This window comes from Ptiloglossa arizonensis, chromosome 3 (assembly GCF_051014685.1).
Source record: "Ptiloglossa arizonensis isolate GNS036 chromosome 3, iyPtiAriz1_principal, whole genome shotgun sequence".
NCBI lineage: Eukaryota > Metazoa > Arthropoda > Insecta > Hymenoptera > Colletidae > Ptiloglossa > Ptiloglossa arizonensis.
The window spans coordinates 4,645,326-4,666,568 of NC_135050.1; the positions used below are offsets into that span (position 1 = coordinate 4,645,326).

The 21,243-nt window shown below is 35.2% G+C and overlaps 1 protein-coding gene and 1 long non-coding RNA gene across 6 annotated transcripts in view; one reads left to right on the forward strand and one right to left on the reverse strand.

Moving 5' to 3' along the window:
• Positions 1 to 21,243, forward strand: part of Ppa (F-box and leucine rich repeat protein partner of paired) — a 68,165-nt gene that overhangs the window by 43,159 nt on the left and 3,763 nt on the right. The window contains exons 2-4 of one of the 5 annotated variants that reach the window (XR_012991301.1): positions 12,670 to 12,860; positions 12,929 to 13,089; positions 14,837 to 16,645. The exons of 1 other annotated variant lie outside the window; for it this stretch is intronic. Coding sequence is in view for 1 of the 4 variants with exons in the window: in XM_076305842.1 (XP_076161957.1) it covers positions 14,837 to 14,937 (101 nt within the window). In the remaining 3 variants the exon portion in view is untranslated. Of the gene's footprint in view, positions 1 to 12,669; positions 12,861 to 12,928; positions 13,090 to 14,836; positions 16,646 to 21,243 lie in introns of those variants that run through there. 3 more of the 5 variants (XR_012991302.1, XR_012991300.1, XM_076305842.1) reach the window with 3 other exon arrangements.
• LOC143143976 (uncharacterized) lies at positions 17,407 to 20,021 on the reverse strand. Its single transcript, XR_012991309.1, has 5 exons — positions 19,879 to 20,021; positions 19,470 to 19,781; positions 18,740 to 18,902; positions 18,084 to 18,623; positions 17,407 to 17,994 (listed from the first exon to the last, which is right to left on the reverse strand). It is a non-coding gene; the product is annotated as an uncharacterized LOC143143976 (long non-coding RNA).

Here is a 21,243-nt window from a genome sequence, read left to right on the forward strand (position 1 = left end):
AAATGAATTATTCTGATAAGAATTCATGTAGAGTGATTGTTGTTTGTGCAGAAATAAATGTGCAGAAATTAATGAATTACATTAACATAATTATTATTAACGTGTTTAAAAGAAGTAATAAAAATCATAGGTGAAGAAGGTACAAGTACCTTAATATTAATTTGCAAGTGGGATTGTGACGGATCACAGCTGTCACAATACAAGCAAAAATTTGAAAACAATTCAGATTCGGGCACGAACATCTTTCAAAGTTTGTTTGCAATACTGTGATTAATTTGCTCTTGAAGCTTGGCAACTGAACGTCTGCAATAATAAAGATGTTCGTTGTTGTACTCACTCTTGGTGTATCTTGTTCTATCTTCTTGTCTCAGTTTAAGAAGGAAAGGACGATTCTAGGAATAAATTTATTAATATGCCTCCTTAAAATATTTCGCGCAGACCTATCAGTGGTAACAAGAGGTTACTGCACTTGAAACTACATTCGTGATGTTAAGAGAGTCAAAATCAAAATTGTATTATTTATTGAAGAGCTACGATGTGGTTATTGTGGTAGGTCAAGAAAATTTAATGCACTTTATAAGTATCGTGACGTATGCTGTTATGGTTGAACTACGTCGAACGACATGCAACGCATATAATATTTATAAACAATCTGTATAAAGCATCCAAAAATTATTAGATCACTGGTATTCAACGTTTTGTATTTAAGGAAAAGCACAAAGAAAATTTATGGTGAACAAAATTATTGTTCTCGTTATCGAATATATAATTGTGCCCGTCTGATTATCGATACCTGAACCCTTGGCAACGTATTTTTGTTTTATAATTGCTTAAAAATTATAAGCAAAAATGATTAAATGTAGATATCACATTGTTCGTTGAATTTTCAGTGATGTCTACTACAAAAATATTAAATAATGATTTCCATTACTGAAGAATTCGTATAACATACTTGGATAGTGTTAGCCATCTTGTTCTGGATGGTTGAACCGTACTTTATTTTGCCACGTGCATAGTATTGCGCATCTATTCTAGTATTTCTAGTTTCTTTCAATTTCTGGAAAAGTATGTGTAAATTGTGTGCAGTAAATTATCGATGTGCGGTAGAAGAGTTTCGAATGCACAGCATTCAGCTCCTGATTATCTTGCAATAAGCGGGAAGCAAACTTTTTTTGTAACATTACACTAATGTTATCAGTAGAAATGTCAATAACGTCTACAATTGCCAAATTATATTTCTGCATGGCATACACAAAACAATTTTTCGGCTCTACCGACCCCCACTCAAAGATAGTCTAATAAATAGACTTGCACTGTACCATTATGAATAAATTGTGCTAAATTACACACATTTTTGGCTTTATGGAACTGTGCTTTTGTCCACTAAACTTGTCTTATAATGATATTCTTTTGACAATAGATTTATTGATTACGTTTTTTATTATCACCGTGATTTTCGTCCTCTTCAGAGTCATCTTCTTCATATTAATGTAATCAGAATGAGAATTCTGTAACATGCGGACATAGTGTTTGTAAGAGTGAAAATTTCTGTTGCGATCAATCACGTCTAATACATGTCAAATTTGGCTGCATAATGTATATTGCGTTTCGATACATGGGGTATTGATATTGACTCTCCACTTTCATTATTTCTTACTCCCTTTTCAGTCATTTAGTTTTAATGTGTAGCAGAAACAGCGTCCCTCCGCAGGAATAATTTGTAAGATATATAATTTATAGGTTCTTGAATACTTCAAATCGATTTATTTTAAGTACATCTTTTAGAAACAGAATAGAATAACAACAACGAAAAAAAAGCAAACTTCCATCTGAAGTATTATAATATCTTTATTATCTTTATTACGTTCCCCATCATTTTCTCAACCGCAACCGCAACCATCGTCATCCAATTCTTCAGTAGTTAACAGTGTTAGTGGTATCGAGAATTCCGATGATGAAAATGAGGAAATATATATTTGAGTATTTGGAAAATATGGAATTAAATTCAGAGAAATTATAGATAATAATTTCTAATTTTCAGCTATATTTTTGCATATTTTGTGTCTTAGTTACTAATAAAAATATTACTATAAGTACCGTGTGATGCATCTAAAACAGGCCACCTGAATAGCTCGTTTACTTTTAACAATAGAAAAAAAAACGTATCGCAAAAAACTTGCTTGATTTCAAGGAACACAAACTATGATGTCAAAAGTCAAATTTATTTGTTTTAATAGAATGATATCGTTTTTTATTCACATTACGATAAAACCTTTTAAGATGAATACAATGACCTGTAAATGAAAGTCATTTAAAGTTACGCTAGTCAATTGTAAAATGTCTTCTCTGCTTATTAATATCTCATTTATACTGCTCTTGTAAACTCACTAAATGAAATAAACATTATACATATCATTATCTGTCCTTTCTAATTAATTTTAATTTATCAAGTAGATATGGTTTTCATCTATGATGAATGCCTTCGATTCTATCTGATACTTAATTTTTTTATCGTTAAAGGAGAGCGAGTTATTCAGGTAGCTTGTTTTAAATGTTCCATGCAGTATATTTAATTGAAATTTGTTCTAGAAATATAGTTTATGTTAAAAAAAAATCATAAAAACCTTTGACCATAAAGAAGAAGAAGATATAAATCGTTCTACAGGCCACTATACACTGCGTGTTGATATCGCCATTTTGAATTTGAAATTTTGAATTATATCAACAATCTCAAAAATCCTAAATTACCAAGTTTTAGAAGGATCGGATAAAATCTTGAATTTTGGCCATGTTTTCAACTCACTGCGCGCAGGTAGAATAGTGAACTGTATTATCGATGCTTCTTGGATTTCTAAACAAGCGTGACAAGTGCTTAGAGTCGAATGTAATCTCATCTCTGCAGGGGATGTACACTATACAAGTTGCCTCAAATGGAGTCCAGCAAGCGGAGGTTGCGAACCTCCACTTGATGTTCCGTGAGCGCAGAGAACCACGGCTACACTAGTCAATCCAACGTAACCGGAGACCATTGTTTACATTATGTATGCGTGATCTATCGCATGATCAATGTTGCGACTATAGCTATTAGGTCCAGTGACGGTTTATTTAACCATTGTCGAGAAAAACGGGTTTTCCCACTGTCGCGGTTGTCATTAGCAGTCAGTATATAAAAGTATTTCTAAGACATTCACTCTATAAGTCGGATAGTTCGCAAGTCTTAACACCATGGAGGCATGAGGCTGGCGAAAGTGTCCGGGCGGTGCTAAGCCCAGTTCGCCTTCCGTCTGGACAAAAGCTCCGATGGTACTGATGTTCTACCAAGCGTTGCACACGCCTTTGGGCATGTGCCTTGTGCGGGGAATTTCGGTTAAGTTGGAGTTCTGAGTCGGTCAATTCCACTCACACCACCTCCTCGTGGTGCCTCTGGGGTTTCTCCGCGGGACATCCTTCGGGACAACCTGCGGAGAAGCGCGAACGGGTGAGTGGTACTCAAGGGGCTGACCTCTTGCTGATGGGTGTGATAAGGGCTATGCTTGACAGTGGAAGGAAGTGGAGGACCGTGGCTTCCATTTGTGAACTAGTCGCTTTGGAACGATGAGGAGAGGCCTAAGTGCTTGAGCTTGAGAGGCCCAAGGTGCTTCGATCCCTACCAAATTGATCTCGACAACCGAGAAGCTGGTTGTTTCCTATCGTTCCGATGCGCGTGCGTTCGTGTATGTATGTATTATATGTATGTGTGTCTGCGAGGAAAGGAAGAACCGCTCATTCTTCCGTCTCTCCCTCACCGGAGCGTAATCGAGAAGATTGTAACGACCGTGAGTTTGGGACTCACGCCTGTCGATAACGCGGCCCTATAGACGAATGGAGGCGTGTCAGAGTGATCCCGCCCCATACAGACCATTTCGGCGTCGTGGTGGGGATGACAGAGCTGAGGAGGACTTGTAAGGACCCGAAAATTATTGAGCCACTCCTGTCCTGTTCGCGCACTGATCAACGTACATTTACCTTATCTGATCTTCGGTCTCGTTAGACGGTGTAGCCTCTCACGAAATAGACTTGTTACATCGTGCAGAGAAAAGAGATTGAAAGCCCCCCTACTTTATAATACCGCGTTTTGGTGATAGAGGTGGAGTGAGAAAAACTTTCCAAGCTCTGGAACTTAACTTATGCAGATTTAGTTTAGATAAGGAGTGCAAGCCAGTAGACACGCCGCCGCCTTTTTTAAGTATGGAAGAAAACTAATTCTATTAAAAGTGAGACCAGTAGAAAAGATCACCTTAATGCAACTGTAGCAGCTTTTGGAGGGTGATGGCGGAAGAGTGAGTACGTGAAAACAGAAAAAGGAAGGGACTCATCGGTAAGGCAACCTAGCAGATCTTACCTTATACGCCAGGACATTAAGAGCTGATCGGGGCTGGCACGGGAGAATTTGCGGGAAACGGTCAGCAGTCGGTTTCCCTCTGGTGGCGAATATGGAAAGTACACAACTAAATGAATAATTAATATGGAAGTTATTACATTTTTGATTAAATAGCAAGAGCGAGAATAAATAAAATAAATGGAAAACAAGAATTTCAATTTACACACTTCATCTGCATTCGAACAATGTAAATGAATTTTGTAGAACGTAATTATTTGAACTTAAAAATAAAAAATAAATATTGACATATGTAATAATCAATACATGGTGTCCCGTTTAAGTTGACAACAAAATATCTAATAAACAACTAATTAAAAAAAAAAGGTGGAACATGTCTTTTATTTTTTTAATGTGTGAGCGTTATCAAGATCATTTCGAAGTCGTTTTTTTTTTTTTATCATAAACTTGTATTTTTTATTTCGAAATCCTATTCTACGTAAAAATATGCGTAACATTTGTCGCGTACGTGCTTCGAAAGCACTTTAATTTCGTTTATATTTCAAATTTCTTTACAATATTCGACACGTATATTCAATATTCTATATACTTGGAATAGAAAATATAAACAAATCAATTCTTTTCATGCGAAAGAAACAAATACCCCCTGTATTTTCTAGAACATCTTGTATATTCAACGAATATAGTAAACTCAGGTTATTGAATGAAATATGAACCGCAACGTCGAATAAAAATTTCAACTGTAACTGTAACTTTATTTGACGGCTTTGAATAACTTCCCAACATTAATTGATACTTGTAGAGTCGAGGTTGGGTTTGTCGAGTTTCAAACTGATGAAAAGCTTTGTCACGTCTAACCACTTTGATGCACCGCCACAAGAAGTTAGTCATAAGTTACGATATTGTAAAAATAAACACTTTTTTATTTTATACTATTTGTTTGAAAAAATTTTACTATCTAATTCTTGAGATTTTCTCGATAAAAATGTGACCACAAATGTAACCATCGTTTGGATCACTTTTAATTACTACGTAACTGAATGTTGGGAACGAGGGAACCTAAGTAGTTATAGCTCCAAGCCCGTGTATTGATTATAACAGAAATATTAATGGGACAGACAATTTTGTAATGAAATTGGAGAACCCAGCACCAATCCTTGTAACTCTCGAAACCTCGAATCAATAAATGCAACTAAAGTTATAGTCACAGTTACAGTTGCATTTACAGTTAAAACCTTTATTCAATATCGCATTAACTGTACAGTGATTTGTTCCATTTTGTTACTGGCTCGGAACTGAACTGTGACATAATGGAAGAGAGGTATACGAAATTTGATCACTCCTATCTTCCTTCGAAGTAAGGCTCGCTCGACCTATGTTTATATTGGAGAAGGGAGTAGGAAACCGTAAGAGGAATTGAAAAACAATCGTGAGGACGAGTTTATACAATTACGTTTACGATTGTTGAGCGTCTTCTTCACTTTTTGCTAATTATATATTCTTCGTCTAACTAAAAGTCTTTCAAATATGTACACGTTGGGTATTATTTTCGTCCATGACAGTACTTGGTTGGTGTAACTTATTGTTAGTACCGATTGTCTGATTATTGAACTATAAATTATCATAACTGTTATTAAAGCGTTTACTAGGTTGTTCAATAAGTTTTGTCGTTTTTTCCATTGTAAAAAATACTATGACACTTTAACTTTGAACAACTGTATATATACGAATGAGTCGACAAATCTACATGAAACTTTACACATGTTCATCAAACAGTGATACCATCTTTAGAGAAATAAAACGACGAACCTAGTAGCTCCATTTCTTCTCGAACGACAAAAATTATTGAACAACCTAGTATGTAATTTCTTTGGTGTATAATTTGATAGAGTTGAACTCTCATTACAGTTTACTTAGGGTCAGGAGTTAATAAGCTGTAAATTGTAAGATGATATTTTTTACTTGAAATGTAAACGTATTTGGGAGTTAATTTTTTCGGGAGAAAACCTGGATAAAGTCAATTTTATGTAAAATTTGTGCGAAACAAATCGTATATGTGAATTTTAAGACAAATCAATGTGTGTATTTATATATTTATATATTAGATTGCGAATTTGAGGCATGTATAACGTATCAGAGAATAAGAAAACATATACCAAACGTATTTAGAAGACAACGCACTTGTACTAAAAAGTATATTTATTTTAAAAAAGATGTTCAAGATTTATTATTCGCTACTTAAGTAATTGAAAATTTGTTCTATAATCGATGATTCGAGTCATTCTGACCTCCGATGGGCCAAATATATTCTACATACATTTTGCATATGTTTTTCAATATTAACATATATAAAATCCGCAATATACTGCGAATAATAATACATGTTTATTAGACACACTGCTCGCCAGTCACAAAAGAAAATACAATAAAAATGAAAGAAAAAATAACAAATAATAAAGAGAGAGAAAGAGACAACGATAACAATGTCATCTGTAATCTTAAGAGCAAGATTCAGCAATAAACAGCACAGGAATTATTTTCAATCATTTTCACACTAATAAAAAAATTTTTAAACAAAAAATACTCTGACAGAGACAACTACGGCAAAAGAATATACAACTAAATCGTTTACAAAGTTGAACAAACTTTAAAGTCAATTTTGCTAAAAACGAAGCCTTGGATAAAAAAATGTTATACCAAATTTTGATATTATTTTTCCACGTAGAATCACTCCCTACTCGATTGTAATACGAATTCCGGCCTACCCTATATAATATAACAATAAAAATGTAGTAATATTAAAAATGATATGTCACAAGATAAGGTAAAATGTCAATGTCTATGAGATAAGATAAAATGCATTTTATGTATATATATATATGTTATATATATATGTACAATACATATTTGTATAATTTTTCGAACTACGATCAATCACGAATAGTTAAAACTTTGAGACTACGTGTACAGAGTCTTACTGTATACAGTTTCTCGCGAATAGTATCACTTTCATAAAACGAAGATCATTTGATGAGATGGTCTTTTGAAATTCAGAATTTTGAAATTCATTATCGCAAATGTCAGTAAGTTTTCGAACAAAAATATATATATTAACATTTCACGACAATTATAGAAAGGGAAACGAATCGTAGCATTTAACAAGTAAACGATCACTAATATCACCGTCCTCTATAGCGTTTTAGAACGTACAGGTTAGATTGTTACTTAGCATGATTGAGTCTATTAGTGATGTACATGTAGAAGTAATTTAAGAAGGTGAATCGGTGATTTATTTGTTTGAAAGAAAAACGTCATGTTACTGGTACTGGTCCTAGCTCCTTATTATTTTGACGGTTGATGCTAAAATCATCAGCACATGTTAGAAACGAAGTATTTGAGAGCTGAATTTGGCCTATTCCGTGAATGTTGGACGCTCTCTCCACCATTTCTATTTCACTCCTGTTCTGCGAAAGCGAGAGCGGGTCAGAGAAACTGAAAGCGAATAAGGAATGGTACTGTATTTTGGAAGCCTATTTTGGAACATACTTCGTCTATTGTGTACAATGTGATTCGTCTGTCCCGTTCCTCATTCGTTTTCAGTCCCACTGACTGAGAAACGACTGTTTGGAAATCGTATTCCTTCTCTGTTATGTAGCGGAACTGGTTCCGGGCTACCTGCTCTCATCGAGAAAATATCGTACTGATACTACACTCACGTGCAAAATTAAAGAATCAGTAAATTTCGGCTGCAAAATTGTCAATTGTTGAACAGTTGTAACTTTGTTAAAAGTTATTTTAGAATCGTGATATTTTTGACATTAAAGGTTGAAGTCTCTGCTTTATGACGCTTTGTTTTAATTTTGAATATCGTGCACTCGACTACTTTAGCATTTAAAACACAAGAACATGTTCGCGATAACGAAAAATTGCAAACTTTAACATCCTCTATGGAGTTGCAAATATTTTGTTGGTACATACCATTTACGCCATCGAAAACGAAAAATGTGCCACCAACATTAGAATAATCTAAAGTATACCACGAGAACTTGTCACGGTCAGACTTGTACCTCATGTGTGTGTGTGTGTGTTTTGATACTACAGTGACGTTTCTTAGAAATATTGGTACTGAAATCATCGTCGATAATATTTATTTACATAAGAAATCACATGTAGTAGACAGAAAGAGAATGGTCTCGTGCATTATTCACAAATAAATCTACGGCAATGATTGTTGTCAAGGAACTGGCCATCATTGTAAAACTACAGGGGTTACTTTAAAGTGGTGTAATTTTGCGAGAAATTAAAGGAGAAGGTTCAAACTTTTCAACAGTGCAAACAGTATGTGTAAAAGAATGTTTGCAACTCCATAGAGGGCGTTAAATTTTACAATTTTTCGGTATCACAAACATGCCTTTACATTTAAATACTACAGTAGTGGATATGGATGATCCTACAATAACTTTCACAAAGTTATAGTTGTTAGAAAGTTGACAATTTTTCGGCTGAAATTTACTGATCCTTTAATTTTGTACGCAAATGTAGTAGTGTTGGATTCGAGAATATTTAACGAGAAGAGTAAACATAGAGGTGAACGATAAATCAAGAAAAGAAAGAGTGATGTGTGAACGAAACGTGTAATGGTTCCAATTACAGCGTATGTTATGTTCCACGCATGCTACTCAATAATTCGAAAGACATCGCGAACACAGATTGTAACATCACTGCCACACAACGTTTGCAAACATTTGTAGTTATTACGAAAGAGTTTATAATTCGGATAAATAGAGATAAAAGAACTTTAGATCAAAAACAATTTCACTACATGTAAGTACATCTGTATTATATGACTTAAGTACAAAAACTCCTTAATAAAACACACGCTATCGAGCTATGTGTTAGGTTGTTCAATAAGTTTTGTCATTTTTTTTATTGTAAAAAAATACCATGACACTTCAACTTTGAACAACTGTAAATATACGAATGATTCGACAGATCTACATGAAACTTCGCTAATATTCATCAAATAGTAGTAAAAGTCTTTAGAAAAATAAAACGACGAACCTAATAGCTCCATTTCTTATCGAACGACAAAACTTATTGAGCAACCTATTACAAAGGTGTTCATCTATTACATAAGTAGTAGAGATTTAGGAGGTCTTTCTACATGCCAAAATAAAACAAAAACCAAGAATAATGGAATTGCGATATAGGCTTTGTTTTAAAATTATAAGTAATCAAAAATGCATATAAGATATGTCTGATGCTTGGCGATCTACAAACCATCGATGCGCATGAGGCAGGTTAATCAGGGCGAGACCAAGGGCGGCGGACGTACGATAAATTTAGAACGAATACTTACCCATGCAGCTGAAAGCAGTACATTCTTGCCACAATTGATGAAAAAGAACACACGTCACGTTGTACGTCAATAAACTTGCCCATTCGTGAAAATACAAAACAACATATCAAAATTTTCCGACTAGATTTTCAAGTAGATAAGAACAGAACGAATGTCACTTTCTATACATAATGTTGTTGACACCCGTGCATACATCCACCGCGATTGTTTCATCTACGAGTATCCACTTAAACACAAATATGCATTATGATTTATTAACTTCCAAATATTACTGTATACTGTATACCTCGTGCACTAAAAAATCCTCACAGACATGCACCGAACTTGTTCAATGAAACATATATATGCATACATACATCTCGATTGTTTTATGTACGAGTGAAATGGATGAATTAAAAAGCAGACCTGGAAAACTTAAATTAAAATTATAACTAAAACTAAAATATAAGTATAACTGAAACTAAATTAGAATGTAAATTAAATTGAAAAAGCAGACTGTTTATAAAACGTATAACGTTTCTTGCCGATTAAATGAGAAGAATTACAAATAACGTAAATAGAAACAAGCGACAAACTGGTGACAATCGTTTACGAAAGTTATACAAAAAATTCGTGGAATGAAGTACAGATGCTCGTATTTCTATAGAAAAGTTTAGTGCAGTGGAATATTTCATCTCTCGGATAAACTCAAATAAAATTTAACTTCGTTCAAGCAATTACTTGTTTTTTAATATTTTCGTAAAGGAAACACGTTGTGTATCTTTTATCGGACAGAAAATGACGTAAATTACGTATAATTATTAAATAGTTTGTTAAAAAAGGTTTATCGAATAATACTTCAAGAAATTCTGCTCCTTCACTTCCAACAGTTTTGAAGTGGACTTATTGAATTTTATATATTGTAAAACTTTGGAGGATAATACTCACAATGAACGTTCAAACAGTGTATCAATATCAGATATCATTAACAAAATTTATGATATAAACAGCGTTGTCTTTAAGTTTGCTACTAACAGAATTACCCTGTAGAAATGTCACGTTGAGGTGAAAGTGGGAGAACCCCAAAAGTTTTCTATTCAATTCAAGCATGTCATGCACCACATATTGTGCATCCCTGTCTCAAAGAAGTAATAAATTGTAATTAATGTATTTATTTACCCAAAACACTTTAGTCGAGAATGTAGAGTCTGCTACCAGTTTTGTGTCATCATTCGACGTCAACGGTCTCACATGTGTCAGTTTCATTCTTCCACAGAGTCTAGTTTACTCTTTTTAATTTATCTAGACTTAAACATTCAATAATAGTCCTATTAGTATTTAACTCACAAAATGTAAACTTAGTACGGGGAATATCTGTGAAGATCTCTTAGTAGACACTAGCGGACAGGACAATTCTGTTGCATGTACGTGTGCACGTAGATAGTTTATAAGTATAATCTTCTGTGTTATGAAAACAGTGATATTTTCAAACGGAAAAACGTTTAATCTCGATGGCCCTTTTTTTATGGAGAAAATCTTCCTAAGAACCCCTATTCCTTCAGGTGGGGTTGAAGGGAGTGTAGAATTTCTCGCTCTGGAACTCCGGGTGCGAGGCCTACTCACTTAAACCCCTAGGGTGATCATCGTCGCACTACCATAGAGGGATACCGGGAACCCACAGTGGAAATATTTCCAGTGCCTCTCCCTGTATTGTGCGACGACCATGCCCACGCCTGTGTATGTTGAGGAGAGGCTTTACGTTTAAACTCCCCTCAGTCCTGTCTCTTGTCATGACGTTGAAAGCGCCCAGCGACGGGCAAAATCACGCTTCCACATCGGCACTTGCCCAGGGGACTGCATTATGGTTCAATAGCGGGGGTGAGGCCCAAACTCAAGGCCGCCCGCAGATTGTGCCCCGGTGAAGGGAAGACGGACGAAGGAGCAGCTCATCTATCTTCTATCGTCAGTGCAGCTATGCGAACACAGACATTCAAGCTCAAGCATTTTAGGGCATCATTTGTGATAAAATAAAACCGCTTATTAATGTGTAGGTTAATTCCGCATTTCATGTAATATGTTAAGACGAGAGGTGCACGATGCGGTGGTTCGAGAAGAACAGCAAAATGAAATGAAACTGCGTAATCGTTTAATATAAATAGTGTATGATATCATTACATTTTACATTGCAAGCGTTTACAGGGACTGTGCGGTACTTAGAGTAGCAGCGAACTCTTTTTGTGTCAAAACAAGATCCATATCAAGGGATAACAGTATCAAACCCATGAACCGCAATTTTTAATACTTTTCGTTGGTGATTGGGAGAACTAACCTTGTTGCTCTCACTTAATCGCAATCCAAATAGTCTTTTGCAACATAAATACTTGGATCCTGACAAACTATCATATCCTCGGTTGAAATATACTGGGTCTGTACCTTGTTACTGTCAGCGGTGCTATAGTCCACTGCTTCTTGAGTTTCCAGCTATTGGCTCATCTACGAACATAAATACATACCAGGCATATGGACGCCTTTAAATGACACACTTTCTCCAGTTAGCATCCATACATCCAATTACACTTCCATCGCCGTCCTCGTCTATGGTGATCAAATTTAAAGTCCCCTTTATGCATTACAATACTCATTTTATGGCAATAAAATGTACTTTTCTTCAACATCCTTTGAACTGACGTAATACATTCACTACATGAGTTATATTCAGTCGCATTGCTACAGCAAAATACATGAGCGAGCTAATAAATTCTCTCTATGGGGGTTTACAGTGCTCGTGTAAATAGTGTCACCCCCACTAAACATTTCACATTTTAAAACGTTTAAGATCGCTTTCCATGTACTTCTTCTGTAAAGTACTTATTTTAGATGTTCTCTGCGAGAATTTTACACGCAGGCAATATCTCGCATGGCTCAAATTTTTAACACCAAAATCCTTCACCAGTTTGTGGCAGTCAACTCAGACGAATGAAATCAAGATTACTTCCTCTCTTGTCGTGAAGTAGATGCAGGGATCTCTACTAGAAGAATGCATCCTTAACTTTCTTAATTTCTGATGCAGCGCTTGATACTACTGTCGATCTGCTCGGTGAAACCTATACTCTATCCCAATCTACACCGCAAACTGTAATTAAGGTGCGTATCGGAACCCCAAGTCGTTGCGTAAACACTTTTGCAACTAATCGCACCTTTCTCCATTCCAGGGTTTCATCGGACTTGTACTTATTTCTGAGGACAATACGACTTCGAATTATATTGTAATTACGGGATGATTCAACAACTCCCATGTATTATGACGGATCAGCTTCTCCGTCTCTCCAAGGATGGATTCTCTCCATTGCTGCGCGAATGGCCCGAATAACTGGTATTTCACACTTGCGTACTCATCGATCGTCTGTACTTCTTTCAGGGATTCGGTATCAATCGTGTTGTAGACTTTCTTCAGTCTTCCACTAGAATGCGGACATAATAAATGATATTTTCAAGATTTTCTCTTCGACTCACCTAGGTTTTGATCCATTTTCTCGACCTCTTCATTGCCTTCCAAGGTAACCTCGTCCTCTTGTCCCTATTCAAAGGATCTCGAGTCTTCGCTTCGTAAAAAAAGTGAAAGTTCTTTAAAGTTTGTTAAAGAAATTTTTATGCGGCTTCGATCTTTCAAATCCTAACAAAAGACAAATGTTCATCGTCATTGCGATATTTCTGGTCGTTGGTAGTCATACATAAATTTTACTTTTCATTTTACTTCAAAAAGCTAGCAAACTGGGCATTGTAGAACTTCTTTCGATTATTGGACTGTAAACTTTTTACCGTTTCTCTAATTTATGTTTGAATCAGATTCTTGTACTCTTGAAAGATCATAAAAGCATTACTTTTCTGCCGCAAGAAATAAAGTATTTGGACCAATCATTGGATTAAATTCTCATTGATCCACAGAGACCCTCGGTAGGGTTACCCATGCATTTCCAGCAATTCGATCCTTTTCCTAGATGATTTTAAAAGAGAGTCTTAGCAAACTTCCAAAAAAATACATGTTTCATAAACGATGATACTCTTTGTAGTCCTAAGTTCCATTATTTTTACCAGACTCTTCGCACTATACCCGCTTCAAATCTTTTCCATTGAAGTATCCAAATTGTTAGTGCCACGTTTTTAATTTAACGATGTATGTTCAGTTGTATTTCTACAGCCCGCTGATGTACCTTTTCGAACATAATATAAATCGTTAAAATGATCAATTTTTTCTTAAAATTTTTCCTTATTTAGTTACCGATATTAAATTTGTTTCCAAGTTGCATACGTACAAGGCCTTTCTTTTACTTTTATAACCATTTGAACATCACCTTTGGTAATAATTTCTATGGACACGTTACTGACTAAATAACGTATTATACTTTTGTTCAGTGAGACCTTGGTACGCTTTCTTCTTCTTGCACATATTTGACGTGTAACCGCTACTCAAATACTATTTCATTGTCTTCAGTTCATTCTATCATTCTTATAATAGATTATCGCCTTATAGCTCATCTTCTAACATCGGTGATATATGTACTTGAATCCCGAATGAGTTCCACTGTCAAGATCATTTTTCTGCTGCTTTGATCTCGTACTTCTTAGGTTTTCCACCGCTATGACATTTGGCATACCTGCTTGAGGTTATGGAAATTTGTTCCGCGTTTTCATGGCGCACCTGGATGTTTCAAATATTTCTGGCAGAGTACAAAGCAGTAATGTCGACATTAAACGTGTGTGAGTTCCATGCACAAGAGTTTCGTTTGCACCTATAACTTTTTTGATTCAAAGAATACGAACTATAAAATGAAACCTCCACCCTAGCTCATTACTACCAGGGGTATATTGGGACAGGTACGGAAGACTCTAATCTCCAGTAGTTGTAAGGATATTTTTTCTTAGGTCAGCTTTGCTGCTGGAGTTTGATTGAATGTATGTATGTGCCCCTGTTGTGTGATTTACCTACTATATTAGAAAACCTTTTTAAATAATTATGAACGTCTTCGTCTACTTACATACTTTGAACAATTAATTATTTCTATAAGGACACTTTTCTCACTAGCTCCTGCGATTAATAAACACCTTCGGGTTTGTTCCAGACTTTCGTCGACATCTTACGACATTTGCGATCGTGCTTATTTCTGACGTATCTATCAACGTAATAGTCCCGGGCATGGCTTTGTCGTCGTATTCCTCCTAAGCTTGGATTTCTCTCATGCTTCCAATGTTGACTGGTGTTTCACCACTCAAGTATTTTCACAGATTTTGTATTTTCAGGTACGCCTTTATATTAATCGTCTTATAATGCTTAAGATTCACGGAGTTCACTTTTAGTCTATTCATATTCATCTTGAATATCGTTCGTCCACGTTCGTTTAATTTCACTATGAGAATCGCGCGTCTGTTTTATTTTCATTTTACAGACACGCAACTTGGATCCATAACCTGTTGAGACGAGAGTTGCAGAAAGCAGAGGTTCGAAATAAGCAACAAAATGAAATTAAACTGTGTGTTACAATATAAACAACGTACAATGAAATCGTAATATGTTACTCAGTATACGTCTATCAGGACAACGTGATATATAAGATAGCCATCAAGTTGGTAATCGAAGTTATAATATGCTTTGTGCGTAGCTCGTCACAACCAATCAGGTGTCTAATACCTGATATCTCTGTGCTGCAAGACATCCTGGTTGTTGTTATACACGACAATGTCACTGACTTCAGCCATGCTCCTACATATTGAGAAACGTACAGGTTTCGTGACAGCATCGGTTAATGTCGTGTACTCAATTTTCGTGAACAACATTGTTACAATTCGTTATAGATTCTTAACTAATTAGCCCGCCTGAAAGTACGAACAGACATTCAATATATGAACATTTATCAACTTTTCATTTTCCTCAGTCAGCGTTTAAATATCTCACAAAATAGGGATCCTTTCATCGTTCTTGTATGTGATCGTTGAAGTAAATTAGAGAGGATTCAAGATTCATATAATTAAAGGCTTACGCTACTTTTGAAATAAACTGGTAGTTTGAATGCTTAAAAATGATATATAACAAGTTCTATTTAAAAAATCGTAGTAATAGCAATAATATGGCACCTAAAGTGATAGTCTGTAAGTGTTAATACACCTGTACTAGAGTTTTTGATAGACGTTCTTGGTAAGATCTTCGTCTGTTTTGTAGTTATATAGTATCTAAAGGAAAGGGAATTAATTGAAGGCTGAATGCTTTAATATCTTGCATAGAAACTGTTTTACGACATCTGAAGTTTCCTCTTCGTATAACATTCACATTTCAGTGAATACTAATCAATATAGATAACGCATTCATGCAAGATATAACTAATTACTTTAAAATGGAAAAAGATATTCCAAATCCAAACGTATTCGCAAGGAAACAACGGGATAATTCATCCAATGTAATCATTCATTCTGCAGATGGTTATAAAATATTGAACTTTTTAATATATTAGTTTCTAGAGTTTCTAGTAATTATGTAATATGTAAAACGTGTGACGCAAACAATAAATTTTAAAGGGCGATTAAAAAAGTGATTTATCAATGTAAACATTGGCTCTACATGTCAAGTAATATATTGTAACAAGAGATGCTTGATACGGTGGCTTGAAAAGAACAACAAAGTGGAATTAAACTGTGTGTTTATGTAATATGAACAATATATGGTGTGATTGCATGTTACTTTGTGTACGTTCACAAGAATAACGTGATATACGTTAGATGACCACCAAGATGATTTAGGAATCTACAAAGCAGAATGTAATTAAACTAAGAAAAGATTATATTATAAACTAGGAGTAGTTGATTGAAAGTAAGCCAAAGAGTTTCAAAACTAGTTTAAATAAATGAATATATAGAACTTCAAACGTGTTTTTCTTAATATCATGTTCTTTGACGTAAACGACAACTTGAATACCGTTAAACAGATTTTGATATATTTAGACCCTAATATTCTTAAACACGTTGCCCATTATGTAACGAACGATTTTTTTTATTTACAATTATTTACCGAAAGATAACAAACACAAGTTAAATGCCATAATTTCCCCAATTTTTTAAATATTAAAAGTTTCGAGTTTGGATTTTGAAACATCGTTGGTCCTGAAATCACTGACGTCGTGGTACCGCGTTCACAACGAATAATCCTGAATATTTTATTCACTAACTGTGTAAAAAATTTAAATTAAATTGGTAACCCAGATGAGTCTTTGTAAGTAATACTAAAACCTGTAAAAAAAGGGAGGGTAAAATGTATTGGCTTTGGCCAATAAAGTATATTACACCTGAAATTCTCAACACTAAATATATATAGTAGGCAGGGCTGGAATATTATCGGATAGACCGTGACGTCACCGGCGTTCAGATCGCGTGACAAGATAGAGTAGTAAAAGTGAAAGGGTGGGGAGAGCCTTAGCAACAGCGTCTTGGCGTCCCGTTCAACGCAACGCAACATCATTTTTCATACAAAATTCAAATATATATGTATATGGTAATGGAAATGAAGAAATTAAAAAATTATTATATATAAATCAATATCACGTGTATATCAATTCATTTTTACTTTCCTTACATCACCTTACTAGATTTCTAAAACGTCAAGAAAAATATAATTATGCTACGTGTACAATATGTTTGTGTCGATTGCTAAAGAGGCTACCATATAAAAACTCGAACTCGTAGTAACCCAAACGTTGGTGACATAACGTCCTATAGGGCAGTCTCTCAACACTGGTAGTATGTATTCTGTATAGAGAAGGAAAGGGAAGCAGCCACGCGAGGGGTCCCCATGGCAGACAAGGTCTTTTTCTTCCTTTTCGGATTCCCCGTGGGGGGAATCTTCCGAAAACTTCAACTCCTTGAGATGAAGTCGGAGGGAATGTGGAATTCCCCGCCCCAACACGCCGAGTATGAAACCTACCCCATTAAAATCCCCATGGTGATCATCCTCGCACAACCACAGAGAGGTATCGGGAACCATCAGCGGTATAACATCCGGTACTCCTCTTCGTTTGGCGCGGCAACCACTCCCATAAACGTAGGGCGAAATGGAAGGGGAGGAGGTGGGGTTCCATCCAAATCCGCTTTCACTCCGTTGCCCCCGTCACAACATCGAAAACGTGCGGAAGCGAGCAAAATTAGGCTGTCACATCGCTACTCATTTAGGGGACCGTACTGTGGACAGGTGTGGGGCCCAAACTCACGGCCGCCCGCGATTTCGGTGGGCAAAGGACTAAAGGAGAGATAGAGGAGTGAGCTCCCCTCCCTCAATGCCAGCACAGCTTTGTATACACACCTACCCACCTATGCGCGCATACGCACCATGGTGTCAGGAACAACAAATCCTCCGGGTGCTGAGACAGTGTGAGAGGGATTGAAACACCTTAGGCCCCTCTCCGTAGACCGAAAGTGGGCATCTTGCAGCGACTAAAGGAAGAGGTGGCCTCCTGCAGTGACTTCCACTCACGTTCCCTTTCCACCGTTTTCTTCTGCAATATGATTCGCTGACAGGAGGAGACCATGGCCTTCCACTTCCTCTCACCGCCAAGCATGACGCACACCACACCCAGGAGCGAAAAGTCCCTCCCAATCTCCCCCACTAGGACGCGATGCTCATCTTCCTATGCATTCACTAAAATCTTTGTTAATAGATACGAAAATTTTTAGAAAAATGTTATATTTTCCAATGAAACTAAAATAAATTTATTTGGATGCGATAAAAAAAAAAACAAATTGTATAGAGGAAGCCCAACACTGAACGTCATAATCGCAATACTTGTCCGATTGGATTACTCCAGTCATACTATCTTCAGATCAGGTTTGTCTTTGGTTACTTTTTTCATAATTTTTAGGCATCTTTATCTATGAATCGAAGAGGAAACGTAAAGTAAAATAACATTAAATATCTATAAGTATCAAGAAGAAAGAAATTAAATATTTTCATTTGGTAAAAAGAATAAAAATTAAAGGACATTTACCAATATATAGTAAGTATTAGAACAAAACCAAGTGTCCAGTTTGATCTCAAATAAGGTATCGCCTTCTGCTGACTTGAAGTTTCGAGGTATGGCACAGAGGCAAAAAGGGGTCGGACCGCCCTTCTCCACCTGAGCTGCACGTTCTGAACCTTAGCCACACACTCTGCCATAGTAGTAGGAACAGATTTCAATTGCATCCCTATCTCAATATGTATACAAATATAAAGCTTGGAAAGTATAAACTACTGAGATTTCACTTATGCTTATATTTAATGCATAAAACGTCTGTTTTATCTTATAAGAGTCTTGTAATATAAAAAAGAATATTATATAATATTAACAGTTTTTCTACAGCTGGAGTAATAAAGATGATTTTAAATCATAATTAATTTTCCTTAATGGAAGCAAATATTTTTTACGACACTATCCAACTTAACTCTAGTAATTTTCCACAAAAGAGTATTAAGTCATGTTTCCCAAGAGAACAATGGTATTTCCAAAGATATTAAAATTTAACATTGCTATTATCGCATATAAAAAATACAGGGCGAACAGAATAATAAAAATCAGAAAATTAAGTTCTTTCTTAAAGAAAAGTATACATCTTTTTAAGAACATCAAGATCAACACATGAAAGCTATTATAATATTTACCAAGAAAAATTTTTTATATCTAAATTTTTAGCGGACCAGAAACTGATTAACTTTTGTCTGAAAAGAATTTTCCTTACTTCTATTGGTAATTATATAACCAATGCTTTCCTAGCATATTGTAAAAAATTAGCAAAATCTATCCTGTATTAGATATAACCATTGTATAATAGTAACGTTGCATTTACGCCAATGGGGCTCTGCCTCCCGCGTGTTTCTCACTATCTCTCTCTACCTCGCTACCTCCTTCGTCAGTCAGTCGACATGTGTTTGTAACTGTCGCGACGAATAGCGAACTAAAATTAAATGTGTGCGTGAGAATAGGTGTACCCCTTCTACTTTTCTCGCATTCCGGCCACGGGACTTCAAATCAATGGTAAAGAATACATTGCCTAACATTAAATATTTATATCTTAACAAGCGATTAAAAAATTGAAATTAACATTAAAAATGTTGACTAAAAATTGTAAAATATGATGTAATGCTTACTGAAATAGATTCTTTACGTCCAAATGTTATAAGAAGTTAGTTCACAAGTGTGTACACTACTGAAATTTTCCACCTTTAAATTTTCTAACTACCATGAGTGGAAAAATACGATGTATTCTGATCTATAGTTGATCTTATTGGTGGCGAGGTTCGTTCGAATCTAATACTATGCGTAGACTGCATGTCATAGCTCTTATCTTAGAAAAACAATGATATGCGATATGACCCACGTATCCGATTTTGCCCCACATTCTCATATAGTAATAATCTCGATATACATATGTACGTGTTAGAAGTAACGGTTCTTTTCAAGAATTCTTTCTCGAGAATTTCTCGAGAAATTTTATAATTATAAACATTATTACAGACTTACAAAGTATCTATACTATTAGTGAACCATATTTAAAACTTTAGGAACATGTAACTCCGATGATGTCAAAAATATACCAGACTCCTTTTTAATAACAGTAAAAGACACAATATATCAAATATTTGATCATGATTGATAAATTAAACCGTTTCCTGTACAAACAAAAGGTACACATAGCCAAACAATGTCCACATAATATGGAAACAAATCAAAATACTGGAATAACTAATAGAAACTCAATCCTCCATTCAAATATCAAAATCGTGGAACCGTCGATAAAGAAGAACTCCCAAAACTAAAACGGCAGAGATACCAGCAGAGCCATCAATAAAGTCACCTGCTGAGTTACCGATAATCCAAACCAATATTAAAAGATCACTGTCACAAACATCAGCTGATACCAAACTGGATCATGTAAGCCTAAACGATATCAATTGGATTTCACTACCATGGACCAAAATTTCAAAAAAAATTGTCCCACCAAAAAAAAAATGTTAAGATTAGACGAAAACTAGACGAAATATGAACACTCGTTAAACAGGAAATTGAATTTTTTAGCACAAAATTCAGGGTAAGCCATTTAAATTGTATAGTTTTGAAAAAAGAAGGAAGAGTAATTTAGTGTAATAAGAATTATTTTTTTGAAAAATGTGTACTTCAGTCAAAAGTTTGTTTTCTTTTTAAATAAAATAAAATTTGTTTGATCCACCAACGATTCAGCCTGTCATTTCCTATGAAAAAAGTATTAAGTTATTTGTGCCAAAAAATTTTTTGTCGATGAGATGTTCAAATTTTTACATTGTAAAATGATATTCTATTTTGGAAGCAAATGCACTTAACAACTCACATGCTTCATCTTATCTTCTAATACGTATGACATCTGTCATCTCATTGCATATCAGTTTCACAACGCATTTCTTTAAACTTTTTCTCGTAAGGTTATTTAAAATATACAGTTTATCAAGAAGAATGTACATTTGTAGATAATACGTCTC